At 37.4% G+C, this 24,268-nt stretch overlaps 2 protein-coding genes across 5 annotated transcripts; both read left to right on the top strand.

The window, feature by feature from the left end:
* Window positions 1-961: 961 nt before the first annotated feature.
* hikeshi (heat shock protein nuclear import factor hikeshi) lies at window positions 962-6,219 on the top strand. The gene is made up of 5 exons (XM_027156467.2): window positions 962-1,164; window positions 3,169-3,406; window positions 4,179-4,330; window positions 4,435-4,553; window positions 5,902-6,219. The coding sequence occupies exons 1-5, from the start codon at window positions 1,135-1,137 to the stop codon at window positions 5,954-5,956; spliced, it is 594 nt and encodes a 197-aa protein (XP_027012268.1). The 5' UTR covers window positions 962-1,134; the 3' UTR covers window positions 5,957-6,219.
* A 622-nt stretch (window positions 6,220-6,841) lies between these two features.
* LOC113648931 (coiled-coil domain-containing protein 81) lies at window positions 6,842-23,576 on the top strand. Of its 4 annotated transcripts, none has more exons than XM_027156464.2 (15): window positions 6,842-6,979; window positions 7,852-7,932; window positions 9,350-9,411; window positions 10,022-10,175; window positions 11,260-11,519; window positions 13,824-14,001; window positions 14,305-14,413; window positions 16,542-16,650; window positions 17,105-17,251; window positions 17,373-17,480; window positions 17,574-17,743; window positions 19,863-19,941; window positions 20,212-20,438; window positions 22,047-22,172; window positions 23,086-23,576. In XM_027156464.2, the coding sequence occupies exons 2-15, from the start codon at window positions 7,854-7,856 to the stop codon at window positions 23,222-23,224; spliced, it is 1,947 nt and encodes a 648-aa protein (XP_027012265.1). In that variant the 5' UTR covers window positions 6,842-6,979; window positions 7,852-7,853; the 3' UTR covers window positions 23,225-23,576. The 4 variants fall into 4 exon arrangements, with proteins under 4 accessions (XP_027012265.1, XP_027012264.1, XP_027012267.1 ...); XM_027156463.2 differs by having other exon boundaries at window positions 6,918-7,447; XM_027156466.2 differs by having other exon boundaries at window positions 6,918-7,932; window positions 11,263-11,519.
* Window positions 23,577-24,268: the final 692 nt, after the last annotated feature.

Here is a 24,268-nt window from a genome sequence, read left to right as displayed (position 1 = left end):
AATCATTTAGCTTCTTGCTAAACGGACATTACAATTACACTTAAAACCTCACTTTAAAGTGGGGGGAAAAAAGGAAAATTGTAATAAAACCATGCCAAGAACTCTGAATATCAAAAAAGCCACTCTGACTTTTCTTGAGCAACAAGATTATGTCTGATGTGATGCAAGGGCCAGATCCTGACATGGCTTTTTTTCTACTGTGGTGACTTCTCCAACCTCTGGACCTGCCTGATTCATCCTGATGCTCTGCTTTTACTTGGAGCTTCAGCACTCATCATTCACCTTCGTCCGCTGCTGGAAAGCGTTGTTACAATTGTTTGATGGGTTGAAAACATTTAGTTGATTAAAATGACTAAACAACCTGAACAGGAACCTTTCTGTAGCTTATGAATTACTATGATTATCAGAGAGGATAGACATGTTTTTTTTTGTTACCTTAATGCGAAGACAGTACAGTGATATGCTGCAATAAACTATACAGCAGATTATTCTTCTGTGGTAAAGAATAATGTTATAGCCTGAAATAAGTCTGTAAAAAGTCTAATTATATAATTTCGTAAGAAATTGAAATCACAAATAAAATGAAATCACAACAGTTTAAAAGCTTTTTGTTGTTCATACATTTTTTTAATTAATATTATTAATTACATAATATAATTTAATAAAAGCAAAATACATTATAACGTTCTTATAAGTATAATTTATAATAATTTATAGTAAATTATAATTAGTTAATATATGAACAGATATTGAGATATAATAATTATACTACTAATAATGTGATATTATTCATTGATATAAATATAGGCGTAAATATAAATGATATTTTCATTTTTATCATTTATTTTTTATATTAATAAAGGATAATTAAATCCGATCTCCTCTCTGATTAATATTCTCGTGTATGTATTCGTCTAAAACTACACGTGATCCTCGTCCACGCCTTTTTCGTGTTTTATTTCCGGGGTCAGAGGGCGGCTCAGTACTGCCTACTTTTCGAAGTTTCTAGCAGCAGAATAATATCCTGCGGTCATAAAAATAATGGTTATGATTTCTGTAGATTTTCTTTCTTAGTTGAAAACAGTCATTTATTAGACTAGAGAGCTACAGTGGAGATCAGACTGACAGCTGATCATGTTTGGGTGTCTAGTTGCAGGCAGATTGGTGAGTATTAATGACGTCAGAATATCTTTTTATTAATTTGCATAAAATTATTTAGCTCCATGGTACAGTCCAGTGTTGTGTAGTGTATAGTAGTGTAGTGTTGTGTAGGGTAGGGTAGTGTGTTGTGTTGTAGTTTATAATAGTGTATTGTAGTGTATTGTATTGTAGTGCATTGTATAGTGTAGTGTGTTGTATTGTGTAGTGTATTGTAGTATATTATTGTGTAGTATAGTGTAGTTTGTAGTGTATTGTATTGAGTATATTATAGTGTAGTGTATGGTATTGAGTGTAGATTATAGTGTATTGTATTGGATTGTAGTGTGTATTGTAGTGTATAGTAGTGTATAGTGTATTTTAATGTATAGTGTAGTCTAGTGTAGTGTATTGTAGTGTATAGTGTATTGTAGTGTATAGTGTATTGTAGTGTATTGTAGTCTAGTGTATTGTAGTGTGTAGTGCAGTTTATTGTAGTGTAGTATACAGTAGTGTATTGTAGTGTGTAGTATAGTGTATTGTAGTGTGTAGTATAGTGTATTGTAGTGTGTAGTATAGTGTATTGTAGTGTGTAGTATAGTGTAGTGTGTAGTGCTGTTTATTGTAGTGTAGTGTGTAGTGTAGTGTATTGTAGAGTGTAGTTTAGTGTATTGTAGTGTGTAGTGCTGTTTATTGTAGTGTATTGTAGTCTAGTGTATTGTAGTGTGTAGTGCAGTTTATTGTAGTGTAGTATACAGTAGTGTATTGTAGTGTGTAGTGCTGTTTATTGTAGTGTAGTGTAGTGTGTAGTGCTGTTTATTGTAGTGTAGTGTGTAGTGTAGTGTATTGTAGAGTGTAGTTTAGTGTATTGTAGTGTGTAGTGCTGTTTATTGTAGTGTAGTGTATTGTAGTGTGTACTGTAGTGTATTGTAGTGTGTAGTGCTGTTTATTGTAGTGTATTGTAGTTTAGTGTAGTGTAGTGTAGTGTATTGTAGTGTGTAGTGCTGTTTATTGTAGTGTATTGTAGTTTAGTGTAGTGTAGTGTAGTGTATTGTAGTGTGTAGTGCTGTTTATTGTAGTGTAGTGTATTGTAGTGTGTACTGTAGTGTATTGTAGTGTGTAGTGCTGTTTATTGTAGTGTATTGTAGTTTAGTGTAGTGTAGTGTAGTGTATTGTAGTGTGTAGTGCTGTTTATTGTAGTGTAGTGTATTGTAGTGTGTAGTGCTGTTTATTGTAGTGTAGTGTATTGTAGTGTGTAGTGCTGTTTATTGTAGTGTAGTGTATTGTAGTGTGTAGTGCTGTTTATTGTATTGTAGTGTATTGTAGTGTGTAGTGTATTGTAGTGTGTAGTGCTGTTTAGTGTAGTGTATTGTAGTTTAGTGTAGTGTATTGTAGTGTGTAGTGCTGTTTATTGTAGTGTATTGTAGTGTAGTGTTTTGTAGAGTGTAGTGTAGTGTTTTGTAGAGTGTAGTGTATTGTAGTGTGTAGTGTAGTGTATTGTAGTGTGTAGTGCTGTTTATTGTATTGTAGTGTTTTGTAGTGTGTATTGTAGTGTATTGTAGTGTGTAGTGTATTGTAGTGTGTAGTGCTGTTTATTGTAGTGTGTAGTGCTGTTTATTGTAGTGTATTGTGTAGTGTAGTGTATTGTAGTGTGTAGTGCTGTTTATTGTATTGTAGTGTAGTGTATTCTAGTGTGTAGTGTAGTGTATTGTAGTTTGTAGTGCTGTTTATTGTATTGTAGTGTATTCTAGTGTGTAGTGTATTGTAGTGTAGTGTGTAGTGTAGTGTTGTGTAGTGCTGTTTATTGTAGTGTATTGTAGTGTGTAGTGTGTAGTGTAGTGTAGTGTATTGTAGTGTGTAGTGCTGTTTATTGTAGTGTATTGTGTATTGTAGTGTATTGTAGTGTGTAGTGTAGTGTAGTGTATTGTAGTGTGTAGTGTAGTGTAGTGTAGTGTAGTGTGTAGTGCTGTTTATTGTAGTGTAGTGGATTGTAGTCACTGTCATCTCACTTCATTAAAATGTCCACTGAAGGTCCAGACCGACGCCCAACAGGTCGCGGGTGATAAATTTGTGTTCAACCTGCCGGACTATGAGAATGTGAACCACGTGGTGGTGTTCATGCTGGGTACAGTGCCTTTTCCTGCTGGAATGGGAGGTGCTGTTTATTTCTCCTTCCCTGATCCCAGTGTAGGTCAAGTGTGGCAGCTCCTGGGCTTCATCACCAACGAAAAGCCAAGTGCCATTTTTAAAATTTCTGGCTTGAAAGCTGGTAAGTTTACTGTAGTATCTATCATTCAGTATTTGGCAGAAGCCTTTATCCAGAGCGACTTACATTATCTGATTTTTTTTATACAACTGAGGGTTAAGGGTCTTGCTCAGGTGCCCAACAGTGGCAGCTTGGTGGACCTGGGATTTGAACTCACAACCTTTCGATTGGTAGGCTACCACATGCTCCCAGTATGATCATCTTTTGACTTAAGAAACGCAACGCATTACTTAGGTGTCAAGAGTATATAATTCATATTATTAAAACTCTACAGACTAAAAGGTTATAGATGAGTAATCATCAAAGCAGAATGCAAGATCATTTTAGGTAAGGGATGGGGGGAAAAAGGAGCTTTAGGGGCTTACGTTAATCTTACATTCCTACAGGCCAAATAGTAGAATTGATAGACCTTCTATTTTAAAAATTTGGTGTATTACTGTAATAAAGGTGCAAGCCACATAATGATAGATAACCATCTAATTTAAAAACTAAAATTGATCTAAGCAAGATGGATGTGCTTTCAAAATAGACCTTTATATCCAGCGAATGCATATCAAGGCACTCTAGAGAAAACTCTCATGGCTGTGATGGTCATGTGTCCATACTCTAGGTGTTTATTTACTTACTGTAGTTAGCTAGTTATTTAGAGAGCATGTGAGGGTGTGAGCGAGAGTGCAAGAGCGAGCAAAATTTCTTAAACTTTGAAAGCCAAAAAATGATGAGGTCAAGATTAAAAATATAACTGATGTTGCATAATCTATCCTGCCTTTTAAAGGTGAGGGTGGAACTCACCCGTTCGGAATGATGGCTGCCCCGCAGGCCGCCTCGGTGGCTCAGGTTGGCGTTTCAGTTGAACCTCTCGACCAGCTCGCTCAACAGACCCCAGTTTCCAATGCGACCGTCTCCACCATGGATTCCTTCACACAGGTGACCAACAGAAACTCACTTCTAACAACCATTACATATTCTGTGTGTTAATCTCAGGCAGACCGTCTTGACATGATGTTAACCTTGTGTTCTTCTCTGGAAAGTTCACACAGAAGATGTTGGAGAGCCTGTACAACTTCACCTCCTCCTTTGCTCTGACACAAGCTCAGATGATGCCAAACCCCACGGAAACGTATGTTCCAGCCAGCTCCATCTTTAAATGGTGAGTGACTGTTAAACTGCACATCATACCAAAAACTATGTTTATGTTTTTCTAACTGAAAAGTATTAAAAGTCAGGTGTCAATACACAAATTTAACCTCAGTTCTAGCTACCATTCACAGTTTCCACTGGCCAGAGATGATCTGGTGACGGAATTTACTTCAGGATTTTAAGTGGAAGTATATTATTTATTTTACATTGCAATATTTATGCATCCTGTGTATCTGCATTTTAACTCTGGAGTACTGTTGAGGTCATAGGTTTACATCCACCTTTGCTGAATCTGCAAAATAATGAATAGTAATAGGGATCATATATAAATTGCAGTGTTTTTTTTTTTATTATTATTGTTTTTTTATTTCGTTATTCCCTGAATAAATTCTTTCACATAAGAGATGTTTACATAGAAAACAATATCTAAATTTACACAAAGGAACCAGTTCAAATATTTTCCGTCCCCTCGATCCTTAACCCAGTGTGTTGTTACCTGGATGATCAGCTTCTGTGTTTATGTTTAGTAAGAGTTCTTCATGAGTCTCTGGTTTGTCCTGAACTGTTAAACTGCACAACATTCTTCAGAAAAATCCTCCAGTCCTGCACAGTCTTTACTTTTCCAGCATCTTCTGTATATTTGACCCCTTTCCGTCAGCGGCTATGTGATAGTCAGATCCATCGTTTCATACTGAGGACACTTAAAGACTCGTACACTTTTTTAGATGCTACATAACATCTTTGAATGAAATTTATTATATACACTCTAGTCATGTTGCAAATTCAGTAACGAGTGTGCGCGCAAGCGTGAATGTGAGTGTGTGCGCGCGAGCGTGAATGTGAGTGTGTGTGCGCAAGCGTGAATGTGAGTGTGTGCGCGCAAGCGTGAATGTGAGTGTGTGCGCGCGAGCGTGAATGTGAGTGTGTGTGCGCAAGCGTGAATGTGAGTGTGTGCGCGCAAGCGTGAATGTGAGTGTGTGCGCGCGTTGTCGATCTTTTCTTAGTCTTTTTCATTTTTATGACCATCAGAAAAGCATTTCTTTGTGTTGTACTGTTTATAATTGTGTACATCACCAATGAGATATGATATTTGAATTTAAACTTTTACACATACCCCAAACAATGCCAGACTGAGTTTTTTGCAGAATTCTTAAACCAGTTTTGTGAAAGCTTTATGTATTTTGTGCTGTTGCTGTGTCCCAGTATTGCACAGGGGTTTGTGTGAGTTGGGTTTATTCAGTTACTAGTCACTAGCTCAGTGCTCAGTGTGTCATCTCCACTTGTCCATGTCTGTAGATTGATAAACATCATTAACCTTGATTCACTTTTTTTCTCTTCCTGTCCTCTTTCTTCTCCAGGTATGAAAACTTCCAGAGACGAATGGTGCAGAATCCAAACTTCTGGAAGACATGACATGCTTCAAATAAACAATGCTCTTTAATTAAGAGACGAGAAGGAAATTGTGAATTCATGTTACCGTGTGGCAGGAAACAGTTTACTTAATCAGTATAGTTTATGGATTTTATGGAACAGAAATGTAAATACAGTGTTACTGAAAATGTTTTAATGCAGACAACACTGACTGTTTCCGGTTCACCAGCTGAGGATGACTTACAGACTTTTCATATAATGCATGACTGATATTTATAACGTAGATATAAAAATGCATCCCTTTATGTGTCTGTCGTCTTTGTTAGTTTTTTTATTCCTTCGTGTCTATGATAAAGATTAGAAAAGAATAAGGTGACTTTTTTTGGAGCGGTAGGTGAAAAAAAATTGATAACGGCTTTTGTTTATCTGATTAATGACTGTTGATTGTGAAGTATCTAAAGGGAATGAACAGTTTTCTTTTCTTAAACAAATTCCAGTCTATTTGTTTATTTATACGACCAACAATACATACAGAAAGTTATATAAGCAGAATGTTAGATAAAAAAAATCATAAGACAACAATTTTATAACAATCATTTGATAATTGATTATATTATTATATTATCCAAATTTAACATTAATATAGATAATGAAAAGAAAAACCTGTATATTCTTATTAGTGACTTTATTAGTAACACCTGTAAGTCTCATAAATATGATGCATGGTTCAGGTAGCAGCAGTACAATGAATAATTACAATTTTATTTGTATAGCTTCTTTAACAATTGACATTGTCTCTAAACAGCTCTACAAAAGCATAGAATAACATAGAATAAAAGATTAAGTTACTATTTATTTCTAACGTCTATCCCTAATGATCAAGCCTGAGGTGACGGTGGTGAGGAAAAACTCCCTGAGATGTCATGAGGACGAAACCTTGAGAGGAACCAGACACAGAAGTGAACCCATCACTGACACTGGGTGACACTAGTGAATAACGTCAATGTAAATAATGTTTGTAGTCGAATGGAGTTAAACAACCAAGAGCTCCCGAGGAACTAACAGGTCAGAGCAATTTCATTATAGTTCATTAGAACCTAACTATAGTGCAGGTCAAGAGCTTCAAACGAATTAGACAGTTGAAGATTAGAATAACTTCACCTGCTCTTCATTCTATATCATGTTGTTAAGGTTATTCCTATCATTTGCTAACAGGGGTGAGACTCAATGTAATTCAACAGAAGATCTTATGCATTTCGTGATAATTCAGAAATTCTCTGGCCCCAGCATACATCCCATAATCTAATAAACTCAGATCAGGTTTCCCTATTCTGATGATTCATGTGTAGAGTATGTCATTGGAGTTGTTTTATTATGGTTTGTGTTTTGTTTCTGAATTGCTCATGCGCAATATATCTAATTTGTAATAATGCTAGAAGTTTCTCAAATGAAAGATTTGAGGTTTTTCTTCAATCCCTGTTGATTATGTATCTTTTCCACATGCTATCATTATGAAGAAAATCAAGTGCTGAGGTATGAAGTAAAGAGCACAGAGTGCAATTTGTTAACTCATGCAATAACAATAACTTGACAATAACAGTAACAAATAAGCCACGTGCACAACGATTTTGTTTTATGTAAGTTTTGCAATCCTCAGCTTGTCGAATGGGGGTAAAATCTCAACCTTTAGAAAAGGGTAAATACACAATAACCAATACTGTAATCTTAAGAGAAATGTTAGATTTATATTTGCTGGTAATTTGACTCATATGTGCTAAATTATCCTCTAGCTATTGTCTGCAATAACAATGCGGGGGTATTGCGTCATATCTCCATGGCAACGTGTTTGGGGATTCCTGCGCTCGCGCGGACCAAACACGGATTGTAGACGGATTTTTTTTTTTTAGAATAAATTGTTCAGATTTGTTCATTTTCAGCCATGACAGACGGCTTGCTTGCTGTGGTGTCGGAGGCAGAACGCAACAGCTTTCCGACTCTGTCTCAGCTGAGCGAGAACGGTAATGTTTCTGAGCCCTTAAAGTGAAAAGTAGTGATAGTTTGCTCTTGAATTGTTGCTTCAGCTGAAAATCTCATGCATGGGGGGGAAAAATGCATAGCAAAGTAAATTTTTTTATATGTCTAATCTATCTGTAAGAGTGATATAAACATTCAGAGGGACTTACATTTTTTTTTACATTTTAGTTAGTACAAGTAATTAGGAAATTATCTAAATATCTAAAAACTCCTAATAATCTCAAAAGATTCGGTAAGTAAATAGATGAATTGTTGCCTTGTCTTGTCTTAAATATCCTAAAATCACAATTAATCAAATCACCAATGTAAATGAAGTGTTAGAGGTTTTAGGTATTTGGAGGATAATTTATGTATAAAATGCAGCTTGGTCTGATCAGCTACCACAAACTGAGCTGGTAAACCATGTTTAACAGCAGCTACGTTGTTTTCCTACTTCTTTATTACTTGGGTAAATTCATGAATAAATGTATTTGTGAGATTCTCTTGTCTTAATTTTGTATTTATTTTCTTTAAATAAGTCCACAGTGTGGCTTAAAAAGGTATATTAGGTGTATTAGGCAGCTGATCAATGGCCAGACCAAGCTGGTGTTTATCCTTTCCAAAACAAATGCAGTAAAAGTTAATGGAAAGGAATACGTAATTAAGGTGGGTGCAAAAACTTTGAAAAGGGACTCATGGGAATTTTATGTTCATGGTGAAGTTCCATCCCTTTCATCCTGCAGTGTTTTAAAAATGTAATTAAATGACTATTTATTAAAAACATAAACTGCTTGCATAAATCTACACACCTTTTTATAATAGAAGAAGTGACTGTTCTCCAAATAAATCGATCAAATTCAAACTCATGTTCAAAAGTAATTATTATCCAGCTGTTAACAGTGAATTCATTCAGATTAACCAGATTCTGGTTAGTTTTCTGTAGGATTTTCTTGCCATCAACTTGGTTTCCTCCAACTGTTAAAGCTCTCGTCCTCAAAGTGCTAAGAAATATGTACAGGATCACGGGGTCAAAATGAGAGGGGGACAATAGAGTTTCTAAAACAAAAGATGAACCATGGAATATCATCAAAAAGTGGAGAAATTACAATTTGGACTACTGATAGGAAGGTTGTGAGTTTGAACCCCGTCTACCAAGCTGCCACTGCTGGGCCCCTAAGCGAGGCCCTTAACACTCATTGTGAACTTACATTTTATACAACAGTGGCAAACAGGTAGACAGGGGATTCAAACTGACAACCTTCTTATCAGTGTCCATCACCTGGTCTACTAAGCTACCACATCCCTCAACTTCTAATCAAATTTAGATACATCTTTTGAATGGCAAACGTAAGAAAATTATCATGAAGGACGAAGGAAAATGATTCCAATCAAATATATATTGTGTGTTTTATTCCTGCATAGATGTGGATAATATTTGGGCAAATGTGTCTGCTTTCATCGACCGGCACATGTCTATGCAAAAGGTAAGTTAAGTCTATGCAAGGTGAATTAGAAAGAGACTGCCAATATAAGCAAAATTGATTAGAAAAAATGATATTCTGTTAATAAAAAAAGGAAAAGCCCTGCTGTCAGACATTTTATAGAATTTCATGAAAATAGTCAAGACAAAGAATGTTTATATTGATTCCATCCACATAAATCAAGTTTTATTTATCAGATATACTGTATAACCATACACAGTACAACATGTAGAAAGTTGCTTTATGATAGCAAAACTGGAAAAAAAAAAAAGTGTCCTTGGAACAGTTGGAACAGCGGCCAAGTTCACTGGGGACATTTTCTGTATATATGTGTGAGAGAGAGAGAGACAGAGAGGTTCCCAACCATGCATCTGAATTACCCAGTCCTCAACATTTCAACTAATCATCTAATAAATGTGTGAGTATGTCAGAGCAAGAAAAACACTATAATCTGGCATGGGGTGCATCGAGACCAGTAATGGGAAGCTGTGGTCTAGACAACAGTGTACTTAATATGTCAGTTGTGAATATAATTTCTGTGAGTTTCCTAATGTTCTTCAGAGCACAGTGCAAAAATTGTCAGGATGTAAGTGGTCAAATGGATATTCCTTAGGGAGTGTGCATTGCTGGCCTTGGAGTCTTCACCTTCTCCCAGCAGAAGTTGGATCTAGGCAGCAAGTATGTCCTTTATCAGAGGCCAGTCTTCATCTTAACTGAGAAACTTTGCCAGTCTCATGGCCTTAAACAGAGCAAACCTCTTGCTGCAGGCGAGTACACACATCATCACACTGCTACCACAGTAATTTACTTAAATCATATTCAGACCTTTTCTTTTGTTTTGTTTTGTTTTGTTTTTAACATCTATATGCATAAATAATTCGTAGAAAGTTAATAGAACGTTATACACAAATATTACCTATATACCTATTGTACAAATATTTACTGAAATATTTACTGCTTTAGTTAACATTCATGAACCTTTTACAATGTTGACTAAATATACTTGTACTGATTAACATTTTTTCCCATAAATTAAATAACAGTATGTTATCGTAAACGTTGATAACTTTCAGATCTCTGGTATATAGGTGTAAACACTGGAAATCACTTCTGTTCTGAATTTTGCCAGTTAACAATAACAAACATGTTTATTAAAGTGTTGTACATGTTGTTCATTTTCGTTTCGCTTGCTCATCAGTTGTATAAACATATGTTAATGCAGTTATTGATAACTTTGCCAATTGGATTTATTATTTAAATCTAATAAAACTATATTATAATTTATGATACTATACTATAACTATAATTGTATTGGTGTAAAATGATCTGTGGTGTATAGTATATAGAATTTTTTAATGCTGTTGTTTCCTGGTTTGCTTTTGTTAACTTTTATAGTAAATAATTTGAGTGTATGGTTCCATAATGTAAAGGAATTCAGAATAATTAAATTTACAAAAGGTGAAATCAATCAGAAATGAAACAGAAAGACTTAAGGTGCGATTTTCTATGTTGTTTTACACATCTAGATCATGTAGATCATATTCATGGTCCTCATATTGTTGTTTAATCGCAACATTTCTTATCAATTAATCTCATTATTTAATCACACTCAAGACAAGAGTCTCTAATGATTAGCAGAAACAAATCTATGTTCCAATACTTTTCGATGGCACTGGAACGAAGACCGAATTGATCTCCAAGCCTTTCTTGATGTTGTGCATTAGCTAATGTACATGAATATGGTGATGTATGGTTAAAAGTTACACAAATACAAATGCCACAACATCCACTCCTGTTTAAGTGTATTAGTGAAGCTGGTAGTGCTTTCATTCTAACATTAATGGCACACAGCAGGGGACATACCGGTGGTGCAGCTCAATTTCACCGCCCTGAGCGTGGATAGCCCGTTCGAGCGCGACGTGGTAGAAGGCTGTGTGAGGGAGATGCTCCTCTTATTGCTGCGTGCTGTGGCTGCACAGCGCAGTGTCTTCCTTATCTTCAGGGGTATTGGCGTACTCTCATTCCAGCACAGCAACGTCAAGATGAAGTTCTACCGTGACTTCATCTCAAGCATGGATGGCTCAGGCACACTCCTCTGGGCTCTGTCCAACGTGAGTCTGAGTTCACATATATCAGTTTGCTGTTTTAATGGGATTTGACTGAGTGGACTAGACTAAATCTCTAAAATATACGTACAAGTTATTTCTTGTGGAGATTATAAATGTTATAATGAGGAATCTAGTTCAGTAAAAAGCTATTTCACTAAAATCGACTTTGTTAAATTAGTTAGTGGGTAGTTACGATACTTGTGATGCAGTCTGATAACAGCCAGTCTGCAGAGGTGGTTTTAACCCAGACCTCATGTGTTAAACAGCAAAATGTATTTAAACAGAAAGCCAACAGCCAATAAATCATCTAAATAAAATCAGACAATGCCTTGAGGTTATTATGTTGACCTTCTGCAACAAACACCGTAAAAATTAAGTTTTCTTTTTTTTTTTTATAAAGTGGACAGTCCAGCTTCTTCTTCTTCTTCTTCTTCTTCTTCTTCTTCTTCTTCTTCTTCTTCTGAATAATAATAATAATAATAATAATAATAATAATAATAATAATAATAATAATATCAGTAGTAGAAGTAGTTTTTTTTAAGTAGGACTATTTATTTTAAGACAAATCTGCAGTAAAGATGTATACAGACGTTTTGTAGTGAAGCGTCTCATTTGAAAATAAAATCAACACAGTGATTCATTCAGGACTGTGTTTTCCACTGCACAATTTTTATCTTAAACCAAATGTTTATCTCAGTGTTCTCTTCAGGAAACCTGTCTTTTCTTTTCATTTTTAATTTTTACAAGTTGCTTTTTTTAAGCACTTTAATTTTGCACAGAACTTAACAGTAGCTCACTTTACAGCTGCCACAGTCGTCATGTTTTCTCTGCGCATTGTAGCGTTGATGCCTGGTTACTTTTGTCCTGAACGTTAAAGGGTCATATTCACATAACAGGGAGCTCTCTTCTCGTTTTCTGTCGAGGAAACTAAATTATTTATACATGCTGATTATTCAGAATACCCTCATGAAATTTGATTCTTTAACACATTCCCATCCTATGAATCTCTGAAATCTTCCCACTATCATTTTGCCTACTTGGATATTCACTTTGTCAACAACCATGATTGGATAAATAAAGCGCATGACCTATGGAAGTCTCATGCTTTTATATCAGTGTGAAAAACTGTTGCTACATAAATTCTGCAGTTTTTGATTGAGTATCTGTTGCTAAGCATCTTGCTGTAACATTCTAACATATAATACTTTTACACTGTACATAATTGTATAGTTTCACAAAGTAAATGTTTGAATACTTTCACACTGTAAAATTTGTTTCACACAGAACATTTTTGGTAAGTTTCAAACTGTACATGTTTGGCTAGTTTTATACTGTACAAGTGTGGCTAGTTTCACACAGTAAATGTTTGGTTAGTTTCAAACTGTACATGTTTGGCTAGTTTCACACAGTAAATGTTTGGTTAGTTTCAAACTGTACATGTTTGGCTAGTTTTATACTGTACAAGTGTGGCTAGTTTCACACAGTAAATGTTTGGCTAGTTTCAAACTGCACATGTTTGGCTAGTTTCACACAGTAAATGTTTGGTTAGTTTCAAACTGTACATGTTTGACTTCACAGTGCTCTCAGGTTTTGTATACAGACAAGGTTGACATCTCCAGCTATTGTGTAGCCTCTTTTTCTGATTGGCTGATAAGTGTCATTCTCGACTCAGAACTCCAGGGGAGACGCGCTTGATTCCTGCTCGGTTCCATAGAGACAGCGGTGCGGACAGATACATTTTGGGCGCTGTGGCATATTAAATATATGTTAGTCAAAAGGTTTTTCTGTGTGAGAAATACGATGTGTGGCGGGAGAGCGTGACAAAAGACCGAAATGCATGACTGTCACGCTCAATGCATGATTTTGACAGCCCTTCAGTACATGTTTGGCTAGTTTCAAACTGTACATGTTTGGTTAGTTTCACAAGGTACACGATTGGCTAATTTCACACAGTACACGTTTGGCTAGTCACACTGAGTACATGTTTACCACCACAATGATGGGTTTTAGAACACTGGGTAAAAAAATGACCTTGTTATAAGCACAGTGTGAAACGCTTCTCTATTCCCATGATGTGCTTTAACTGTTCATAGATAAACATTATTTGGCATATCATATAAATTTTAAGATACGACATACCACTAAACAATAATTCAAATTATTCTCTGTTACCTTTTTAGCTTAGGTGCTACCATGCTTTATTTCATTGTATACCGTTTTATTTCAATTCATTTAAGTAACAAGTCTAAACTGGTGCATTATAATAAATACAAGGTTCTGAAGTAAAGCCTCAAGATTATTTTTTAGAGACCTGGAACGAGCATCTCCATAATCTCTGGGAAGCACTCAAGCCTCCAGCGCCTTGGGAGCTGCAATGCCATGACATTCCCCAAGATCTCTTCAGGAAATGTACTGAGAGAGGAGGAAGCAGAACATGAAGGTTCTGCCCCTGAGCTGTATGATAGACAAGAGGAGAATAGGAAAGGTGAGTTACTATCTTTGATTTCAGTTAGATAAACAGAAAAACAAGTGTTGAACACTTTTGTAAATCATCTGTGTGTGAAATTATATTCTTAAGGTTTAATAGACCATTATCATCATCAGACTGTAGGAATTATTCATTTATACATTCGAGAGACATAAGCAAGAACAACATCATTTGTGTGTGTGTGTGTGTGTGTGTGTGTGTGTGTGTGTGTGTGTGTGTGTGTGTGTGTGTGTGTGTGTGTGTGTGTGTGTGTGTGTGTGTGTGTGTGTGTGTGTGTGTGTGTGTGTGTGTGTGTTATAGAGTCTAGACTTTCAGCACAGCATGTGTTCAGGCCATCCGCATGCAAAGCACATGGAAACATCTTAAGTGATAACCAAGAGACTGGGATTCCATTCGAAACTACAGAAAGGTATGTTAGAATGAATGTGTTAGTTTTAGATTCAGTATAAATCTTATGTTTATAACCATATACTTCTATTTCTAAGTCCACAAAATAAACCAGCTGAATCTCCAAACAGTTACAGATTTTTATTATAAACATTGTCATCTAGCATTACATCCTCTTCATAAGATATCCATTATGTTCTACTCAGGTCAAAATGATTCATTGCTAAAAACTGGATCAGATTTATTTAGCATTAACGTTGAGATGAGAGTGAATGACTCTCTTGTATCACCCTACAGTACATCCCCTGGCCCTGCACTGTTGTGTCCATTATTGTAGTGAACCTGCTATAGATGCTACACGTCCCTTAAAGTGTACTGTACACTATTTTTCCAAACACTGTAGGTGTCCAGTGTGGTTGAGATCCAGTGACTATGAACCCAAAAGCATCTTATTTTCAAAATTTTTAAACTCATTAAATCATTTAGGGGGCACGGTGGCTTAGTGGGTAGCACGTTCGCCTCACACCTCCAGGGTCGGGGTTCGATTCCCGCCTCCGCCTTGTGTGTGCGGAGTTTGCATGTTCTCCCCGTGCCTCGGGGGTTTCCTCCGGGTACTCCGGTTTCCTCCCCCGGTCCAAAGACATGCATGGTAGGTTGATTGGCATCTCTGGAAAATTGTCCGTAGTGTGTGAATGCGTGAGTGAATGAGAGTGTGTGTGTGTGCCCTGCGATGGGTTGGCACTCCGTCCAGGGTGTATCCTGCCTTGATGCCCGATGACGCCTGAGATAGGCACAGGCTCCCCGTGACCCGAGAAGTTCAGATAAGCGGTAGAAGATGAATGAATGAATGAATGAATGAATTAAATCATTTAATGAGCCATTCAGAGCCTGTGGATGCAGACAGAGTTATCCTGAAAGAGACAAATCCCAAGATACAAATACAGTATTTCACCATAGCATAAAGGTGATCAGTCAAGACCCTGAGTGCTAATGCTAAAAAATGGGCCCTATATATATAAAACAAAGTTTGCACATTGATATTGATCTCATCAAATGAGATGTCAATGGAAAACCCATTGCTAAGTTCACTAAATAAGGTTATGATGGCAAACATAGGCATGACCTCTGCAAACCTGATGTATTCAAATCCTTCTGTTAAAGCCATTCTTATTCTGACCTAGCATCAGTCTACCTACTGCCAGACTCTAAGCAATATAAGATAAACTGCGCCTCCAAACCAAGAGCAGTGTAAAAAGCACAACCTCTACAGGCCCTGAAACCAAAGACCTTGTGAGAATGCTGCCATCTGTCAGCACCGTTCCATATCACAGTAGGAAGCAGAACAGTCTACATGCTGGCCTTTAGTGACCAGTTCTCTCAGACTGTGCTGATTGAATGGATTTAGATTACCACTCAGAGGGGGTCATACTGACAGACCGAGTTTTAGTTCACTACTTCATGGAACTCATGGAATATTCATAGGTTTGTGTTTATGAATTGATCCCATGTCTTTTTAAATGTCATGTGTGTGTGTATATATATATATAAAACCCACACACATAAGCTGATACTTATTAATAATTCTTTATAAATAATATTGTTTAAACAGATTTTGTAAAAAAAAAAAAAAAAAAAAAAAAAAAAAAATTGCTGTTATTTAACAAAGAAATATATTGATATATTTAATGCTGATATGTTTTCTGGAGACATTTGAAGGCACATTGAAGGAGTCTCCGTGTCCAGCCTTTTATAACTTATTTAGTCTTTACATTTTCCAACGTGTGAAAGTCTTAAAGACTAAGCATTTTATTTATCTTCTATCTTCTATATTGAACAGACAGAATTAGATTCAAATTTACATTTACAGACGCCCTTATCCAGAGCGACGTACATAAGTGCTTAAATCTCTATCATTGGATACATTAATGCTGGTTCACTAGGTTACATACTTAAGATACCATGAGTTTAAAACATTTGTTCAAGTTACAATGAAAAAGTGTCAAATATTTTTCAAATGCAAAAGATAGGGAAAGAAGTGCTAGTTGAAATGTTTCTTAAAAAGTAAATCTAAACATTCTTCATACATCTTTTGACCTTTTTCTCTATGTCTTAATTAATGTTGCACAATCTGAAACCCTGCTCAATTTTAGACAGTCTAAAACCTCACAGCCACCAGATGGCGCTGCTGAAAAAGCAGAATTGAAGCAAGAAGCTGCTTATCCAGGTCTGGCTTGCCATGACCACACCCGAGCTGGACAGGTGAGACAGGTTCTTTCTTTCTTTTCTTGAGCTATGAAACTCTTCAAACTCTTCCCCATATGAGGGATCTTAAATGCTCAGAAAAGAGCGAAGGATCTCAAATGTTTTGAAACAAAATGATGAAACAAAATTCAGTGGGTCCCCTCAGTACAGACATATTTCAAGAACATAATACTATAATACTATAAATAAGACTGTTTGTCTTCCAATATGTTGCCCCTTTCGTGCTCAGGCTCCCTGCCACCCTGTGCTGGCTAAGCGGCACAGAAGATGAATGAAAGCCAGTAAATAAATATTATAAATTTTAAAAAGATTAAAATAAATATTAAAGGTCCCTGCACCCCATTTTCTATGGATTTAGATCCCATAAGTCCAACTAGACTAGCAGTTTCAATTTATCCATGTTCTAGGCCAGTGATTGCATGTGATCACAAACATTTGTGTTTGTGTGTAGGAGCTATGTTACCTGTGTATGCAGCGAGCCCAGCGTAACGTACCACTGTATCTAGAAGAGGAGAGATCCCGAAAGGACAAAGAGGAGGAGAAACTGCTTCTGCTTGCTCAGAAACACAGAGATGAGCAGTTCTTTGAGAGAGAACAAGTAAGAATATTAATAATTTCCCTGTGAATATTTCTAATTCTATATAATTGCAGAAAGATAACAAAGTACAACTTATATAATACACACAAAAGAAACTATAATCTTTTTGTGATACTTTAAGGCCACGCAAGAGAAGAAACTGCAGAACAATAAGAAGATGGCAGCAATTAATCTCGGGGTTGCTGAAACACTGAGGGCAAAAAAGTTAGCAAAGTCGTCCCAGTTTGAGGTGTGTTTTAGCAATGTAAACACAGTGCAACCTGTGTGTGTCATTTTGGCCATAACATGTTCAGTACTTTTTGTTACACAACACACTGTCCAGGGCTCTTACATCTTTGGTAGACGTCCAGTCACTCCTCCCAGGCTCCTGAAACAGAGGTGCTACATGCAGGACTTGACAGAGCAGCTGACCCAGAGAAAGCTGGACCACACACAGAGATGCCAAAACCAGGAGCTCACTGAACGGCTGCATCAAATCCAGCTAGCTGATGAGTAAGAAATGAATTGTCTTGCTGTGTCTGAGATTACTCACACTCTAAATAGAAAAACACAGACACCAAACCAAAACACTGTTCCAGAAATCAACATAAGTGGGTTTTAAGTCAGTTTTATTTAAAATAGTGAAACTGTTAATGTTATATAGTTGATAATATTAATAGTGAAAATAGTGAAAGTGTAAGTTTCTAAAAAATATCACACAAACTAGTTATTGATTACTCTTCTTTTAAGCATGCAAATCATTAGGTACTAATTAAATAATTAGGTTCTACTACGATAGTAGCCACCAACCCCGGAAATTGGCTCACACCCTTTTTGATCTTTAATTGCCTGTCTTTGCAATTTGGGGACACATCTGCCCTCATATCAAAGAGCTTCTTTGGATTTGCTGTGTGTCCCATCCATCTCAAGATCTTCAGGACTGCCCTCATATGTGGCTTAGGCAGCATGTGGTGGAAGATTGTGTACATTCATTCATTCATTCATTCATTTTCTACCGCTTATCTGAACTATTCTTGGGTCACGGGGAGCCTGTGCCTATCTCAGGCGCCTTTGGGCATCAAGGCAGGATACACCCTGGACGGAGTGCCAACCCATCGCAGGGCACACACACACTCTCATTCACTCACACACTCACACACTACGGACAATTTTCCAGAGATGCCAATCAACCTACCATGCATGTCTTTGGACTGGGGGAGGAAACCGGAGTACCCGGAGGAAACCCCCGAGGCACGGGGAGAACATGCAAACTCCACACACACAAGGCGGAGTCGGGAATCGAACCCCCAACCCTGGAGGTGTGAGGTGAACGTGCTAACCACTAAGCCACCCTGCCCCCAGATTGTGTACATGAGTTATTAAAACATGGCTGCTGCCCAGAGATTATGAGAAATATGTGTAAATCAAGCATTTTTTTCTTCAGACATCGGAGTCAATGTCTAAAGTCCACACAGAAACTAGACCAAATCAATCACCTTAGGGACCAGGATGATGGGACTAAACCCCTTGCTGTGGAACTCCTGAATTCCATCCATATCAAGCATAGCTTGCACTTCCTCTCAAAACTTTTTTTGTGGGAGGTTTTCTGTGCACAATCTTCCTGAAGCATTAGATAATTCAACCAGGAAGATGCAAAGACATGTCAGAAAACTGCTAAACACTCAGGTCAAGAATCCCCTTGATTCCATTCATCTTGATTTTATTTCATTGCTCTGTGACAGTCTGTCCTCACATTTTCCCTGAAGGATATCAAAAATGCCACATGGGCTTCAGCCAAAGAGAAATGAGGAGAAACTGATAGAATTGGCCGGACCTCTTGTACGAGCAACATGTCCTAATTACAAATGTCATCATGAACAAATTATAAACTCATTTGACTAGGCTATCTGTTTGTGGATATTAAACACTGGTACAAAGAGATTTAATCTGTAATCATTCAGGCAGATTGTGACAAAAAAAGTACACTATAAAGTACATTGTAAAGTAATTTACTGTTAACTTGGGTTGAAAGCAGATTTAGGGAACTGATTTTAGAGTAGTCCATGTTTCTGAGGTGCAGGTACAGGAGAACAGTGGAGACTGAAAGAAGATGAAGAGAGAAAGAGAGATATAGAGACGAGAAAGTGATTCCTGACAAGAGACATGTGGAAAACTGGTCCACCATTTGAACCACCTGCTTTGTGCACAGTTGCGGTTTGACCGGATGTCTTCACACTGTTAGCAGAGAGCCAGGGCTCTTCATACCCTGAGTTTCAGCACCATTGTAACAATTTTATTGGCTTGGAAGGGTATGAGGAAGGAGGACGTCTTGCTGTATAGCTTTCATGCCACTCAGCAGACATCTGCACTCTCTTGTGTTAGCCTTTATCATCACTGTTTTCTGATTAGTGCTTACTGTCAGTGTCGTATTATAGCATTGTAATTTGGGAAATAATCTCACCACACACTTCCAGAGAACTCATACTTTCAAAGCTACCATTATGGGGTGTTGAAAAGACAGAGGTATTTGACCAAGGGTTGGTAAATTACTATTCTGTGCCACACCGTTGGCAAGCTCTAAGATGGTGTAGGAGGATGTGTGGTTATGTAACTGAGGTGTTGTGTTTCTCAGGTTTGCTAAAATGAAATCCCAGGAATTTCTTCAAAAAAAGGAGAACATGAAGAGGCTCCAAAAGGCCCTGGATATCCAAGTAAGCGAGTGAACATAATGATAGAAAGATGGCATCCTGTTTTATAAAGTTTTAAATACAGGTCAATTTTAAAGCTTTGAATATGTTTGATTAGCAAAAGTTGTAGGTAAGTAGTAGGTAAGAAAAGTTTAAATGACATGTTTTTTATTGACTTTTAATTCATATACAGCAAGGTGAAATATCAAGCATCCAGGATCACAACCAAAACACTTAAGGTACTCTTTACAAGGGAATAGTAACATGTCTGTGATTGTGTCTTTCCACATTCAGCTGGAACACCAGAGTCCAGGTCTCCCTGCACGCCAGCCTGACTCGGACGGCCCTGTGTTTGGGGTGAGGGACGGTGCTCCGGATTTGCTGGCTGAACAAAAGCAGAGAGCACAAAGAGTCGGCGATGAGCAGCGAAACGCAGCACGGAGCCAGAGGAAGGAGGCGCTGTGTAGCTGGCTGAGTGAGCAGAGAAAGGAAAGAGACATGCTGCAGCGCAACCACAAGGAGTAAGTGAACAGCACAACCCGAACAGCATGACACAAATACTCGTTACATCCACACGTTCTGCTTGGTCCTAGTATCCCAATGCGGTACAGTTATAATATTTTGAAATGAATGTACTTAACTAGTTTTCTCAGTTATAAGTAATGTTATAGGAACAGACATGCTGCAGGGATCCAGTGGGTGTGGTGTAGACAAAGATAGGAAGGAATTCAACATTGAATCCTTGTGTTGTTTTTTTTTATTAACATCAGTCGTTTTTTTGAATAGGCCTTTCTAATGCAAACTGAATGTGGGTATTAATATTTTTATTATTATGCCCACATTCTCCAGATTATTGTCACATTCACATCCTTCAGTACACGCTTTATGGCAAACATGACATCCAGACAAGTAAAAGGGATTCAGAGACAACAAATAGCCAAGTCACATTGTGTCTTATTTCAAATGGTTTGTAAAAATAAAAAAATACTTGATATCCACTGCCCCGTGCCTCGGGGGTTTCATCCGGGTACTCCGGTTTCCTCCCCCGGTCCAAAGACATGCATGGTAGGTTGATTGGCATCTATGGAAAATTGTCCGTAGTGTGTGTGTGTGTGTGTGTGCGTGTGTGTGTGTGTGTGTGTGTGTGTGTGTGTGTGTGTGTGTGTGAGTGAATGAGAGTGTGTGTGTGCCCTGTGATGGGTTGGCACTCCGTCCAGGGTGTATCCTGCCTTGATGCCCGATGACGCCTGAGACTGCACAGGCTCCACGTGACCTGAGAAGTTCAGATAAGCGGTAGAAGATGCTTGAATGAATGAATGAATGAATGAATGAATGAATGAATGATATCCCCTGCATTCGTTCGTATGAACTTTCAGTCATATCAATCAGGATGCTTTGATTTCCACAATGTTCGGATTTTCCCTGCTTTACCTCTTGGAAATGAGCCGATGGGTTGAAACAGGTGTGTTCAATTAAGGGGAAGGAGCAAAAGGTTGTAGGGAATGAGGTTAGGAGAAGGAGTGGAGAGCCAATGCACTAAAAAATCAGGTCATTCCTTCTAAACATTATACATGGTTGCATAAGGCACATAAAGGCTCCTTAGAGTATGGCTAAGCTTCCTTTATAGCTAGATTGATTAAGATATGATCTTAGTGAAATAACATTCCTTCACACGGAGTTCAGTGAATTCTCAGGGAATATATTAAATGGTAGTGTTGATATATTCTTGGAAACGATCTTTAATATAAACATAGGAAATCGTTCAGCAGTATAATGTCAGAGATCAATACATCATGCAGTGTGCTGTTTGTGAGGTTAATAGATGATATGCCATGTAAAGTTACAGATGTCAGAGGAAACACAGTGTTTTTCTGAATATTTTTAAACCAGATGTCAAAATTATTCCTCACTGAGGACTGAGATTTTTATCTACAGTCTTATATAGATGATGTATTATATAGCAGGAAGTTTTTAAGGTAATTTTCTGCAAGAAAAATAAGAGTGATTTTTGAATGTTCACAGTTTTAAATGCCACCCAAACCCATGTACTTTTTCATACGATCTGGTGCCCAGATTTCTAAAGATTTTCAATGAGAATCTGTCTATCTCACTTTTCACTGCTTCTGCAGATTGATCGCAGATCGGATCAACCGTTACGAGAGGCTGAGGAAAGTGAGGACTGCGCTAGAAGACACATGGACTCGCAGCGCTGACCTGAAACACTGCCGAGACATGGAGGAGAGAGCCTTCATTAGGTGAGACAAAAAGAACAGAAAGAACACAAAGAACAAAATACTCACCTCATTGAGTATTTTATACTTCTCTTTACAGCAGAGTAAAGAAGAATTTGTTATTCCGACTCTATATAGCTGATACAGTTTACAGTGAAATAAAACATCGCACTTGTAGAACCAGTGTATTAGATAAAGACACAGAACTCAAAGCTAAAAAGCAAAAATCTACCCAACATAAACTTAAATAAGAAATCTGTAATCCCCAAAGGGAAATTTGCTGTCACGATAACAGCAACATAAAAGACAGTACAATAAATTCACAAAATACTCACAAATAAGTAAGAACAAATATACATATACAAAGCTGAGTAATTTACAGACAGAAACGGAGGTCTCTGTCCAAATGGATGAAAAATACTTTATGGAAAATGTTTAAAACTGTATGTGCATGATGAGCAGTTGTGTGTAGTCTGTGTATAAATAAACGTACAGTGGTCATGATTAAGACGCAAGTAAAGTGCTTGACATTATATAGCTTTTATTTGCTAACAGTTTTAAGTTTAATTTTTAAATGACAATATTAGCTATTGTAGTGAAAATAGCACTTTACTTCTTTGTAACTTTACTTCACCTTTGAATTCTCAAATCTGATTGGTCAGAAGGTGTTGATGAAGTCCCATGGAGCATTTACTGGGCTGAGACTTGACTTGAGAAACTTTCAAGAGTTGATGTTTGCTATAATGTGTGTTGTTTTTATGAAAAATGTATGAGACAACAGAGAACTATTGTAAGATGATTTCAGATAAGATTATACGTTTCTTAGAAAACCGCTTTTGGACAAATGCCGCTTCTGAGTGTTCGTGCGGAGTCAGCATCACTCGATCTGTAGTATTATTGCACGTTATGGTTTTATCGGATATGTTTGTATACGCAGGTCAGGTGGCAGGCTGCTGATAGATCAGTGTGAACAGTACCGCCGCTGTTTCCAGTGCAAGAGAAAAACCACCAACTGTGGTGAGAGCAACATCTGGAAGGAGTCACACTACACCTCTGGCTCTCGTCTGATGGTGTAGACTCTTCAACTTTATTCTACTCTACTCTATTTTTACTTTAGAATTAATTACTATAATACTTGAAGTTCTAGTACAATAGAATACGGTTGTATCTCAGTCCCTCCAGGATTTCACCGGAAAATTAGGTGGGGAATTTTGTGTAGAAAACTATTAGGATTGGTGAATCCTTCTCCTCCTGTGATTCTCTTACCAGTTAAGACACATGCAATTAATTCAATTCAAATTTATTTGTATATTGACATTGTCCTAATTACTTTTTTTATGCAAAATCCTGGAAGGACTGGTATCTGGTACAGATGCTGAAACCTCTGCTTGGTGATTTGTTCACAATAAAAGTGCAGATGTCCATCTTGCTACGTGTCATTCTTTTGATGGTCCAACATAAACAGTCACAAAGAAAAAACTGTAAAATATGAATAAAAGTTCTCTTTCAATATTTAGTCACACTTTGCTGTTATAACATGCTGCACACTTTGGGGAAGGCTTTCCACTAGATGTTGTAGTGTGGCTGTGTGAATGATTGTGTGCATTCAGACACAAGTGCATTAGTGAGATTAGGCACTGAGGTCGGGGTGATCAGTCAGGCACTGATTGTTCTGGGGTGCAGTTGGTGTTCCAGTTTATCACAAAGACACTGAGTGGGGTTGAGGTCAGGGTTCTGTACAGGACACTCCAGTTGTTCCACTATATCTTTGGCAAATTGTCCTGCTCAATTATGGATTCTATATGGATCTTAGTTACAGTGAAGGGAAAGACATACAAAGACATATAGAGTGTAAGAAAGAGAAGCAGCCTGGGAGATGTGAGATGGCAGACATTAAGCAGGAACCGGCATGGACATGCACACAAGCAGGGTTTATTTGGTGCTTAGACGGCTCTAGAATGTAGCCTTTATCGTGTGTGTGTGTGTGTGTGTGTGTGTGTGTGTGTGTGTGTGTGTGTGTGTGTGTGTGTGTGTGTGTGTGTGTGTGTGTGTGTGTGTGTGTGTGTGTGTGCGCGCGAGTACAAATTCTTGTTTTATCTGCATTCCTGGAAGAGAAGATA

The sequence above is a fragment of the Tachysurus fulvidraco genome, chromosome 18 (genome assembly GCF_022655615.1).
Source record: "Tachysurus fulvidraco isolate hzauxx_2018 chromosome 18, HZAU_PFXX_2.0, whole genome shotgun sequence".
In the NCBI taxonomy this organism is placed as follows: Eukaryota; Metazoa; Chordata; class Actinopteri; order Siluriformes; family Bagridae; genus Tachysurus; species Tachysurus fulvidraco.
This window is presented reverse-complemented; position numbering and strand designations above follow the sequence as displayed.

What these genes read in the sequence shown, in the direction of transcription:
- LOC113648931 (XM_027156464.2), top strand. Translation starts at nt 7,854, where the DNA reads ATGACAGACGGCTTGCTTGCTGTGGTGTCGGAGGCAGAACGCAACAGC. An exon ending in CCATTCGAAACTACAGAAAG is followed by an intron (nt 14,414 to 16,541) that starts GTATGTTAGAAT and finishes GCTCAATTTTAG; the next exon opens with ACAGTCTAAAACCTCACAGC. An exon ending in AAAAGGCCCTGGATATCCAA is followed by an intron (nt 19,942 to 20,211) that starts GTAAGCGAGTGA and finishes TTCCACATTCAG; the next exon opens with CTGGAACACCAGAGTCCAGG.
- hikeshi (XM_027156467.2), top strand. Translation starts at nt 1,135, where the DNA reads ATGTTTGGGTGTCTAGTTGCAGGCAGATTG. An exon ending in AATTTCTGGCTTGAAAGCTG is followed by an intron (nt 3,407 to 4,178) that starts GTAAGTTTACTG and finishes TGCCTTTTAAAG; the next exon opens with GTGAGGGTGGAACTCACCCG. An exon ending in GCCAGCTCCATCTTTAAATG is followed by an intron (nt 4,554 to 5,901) that starts GTGAGTGACTGT and finishes TTTCTTCTCCAG; the next exon opens with GTATGAAAACTTCCAGAGAC.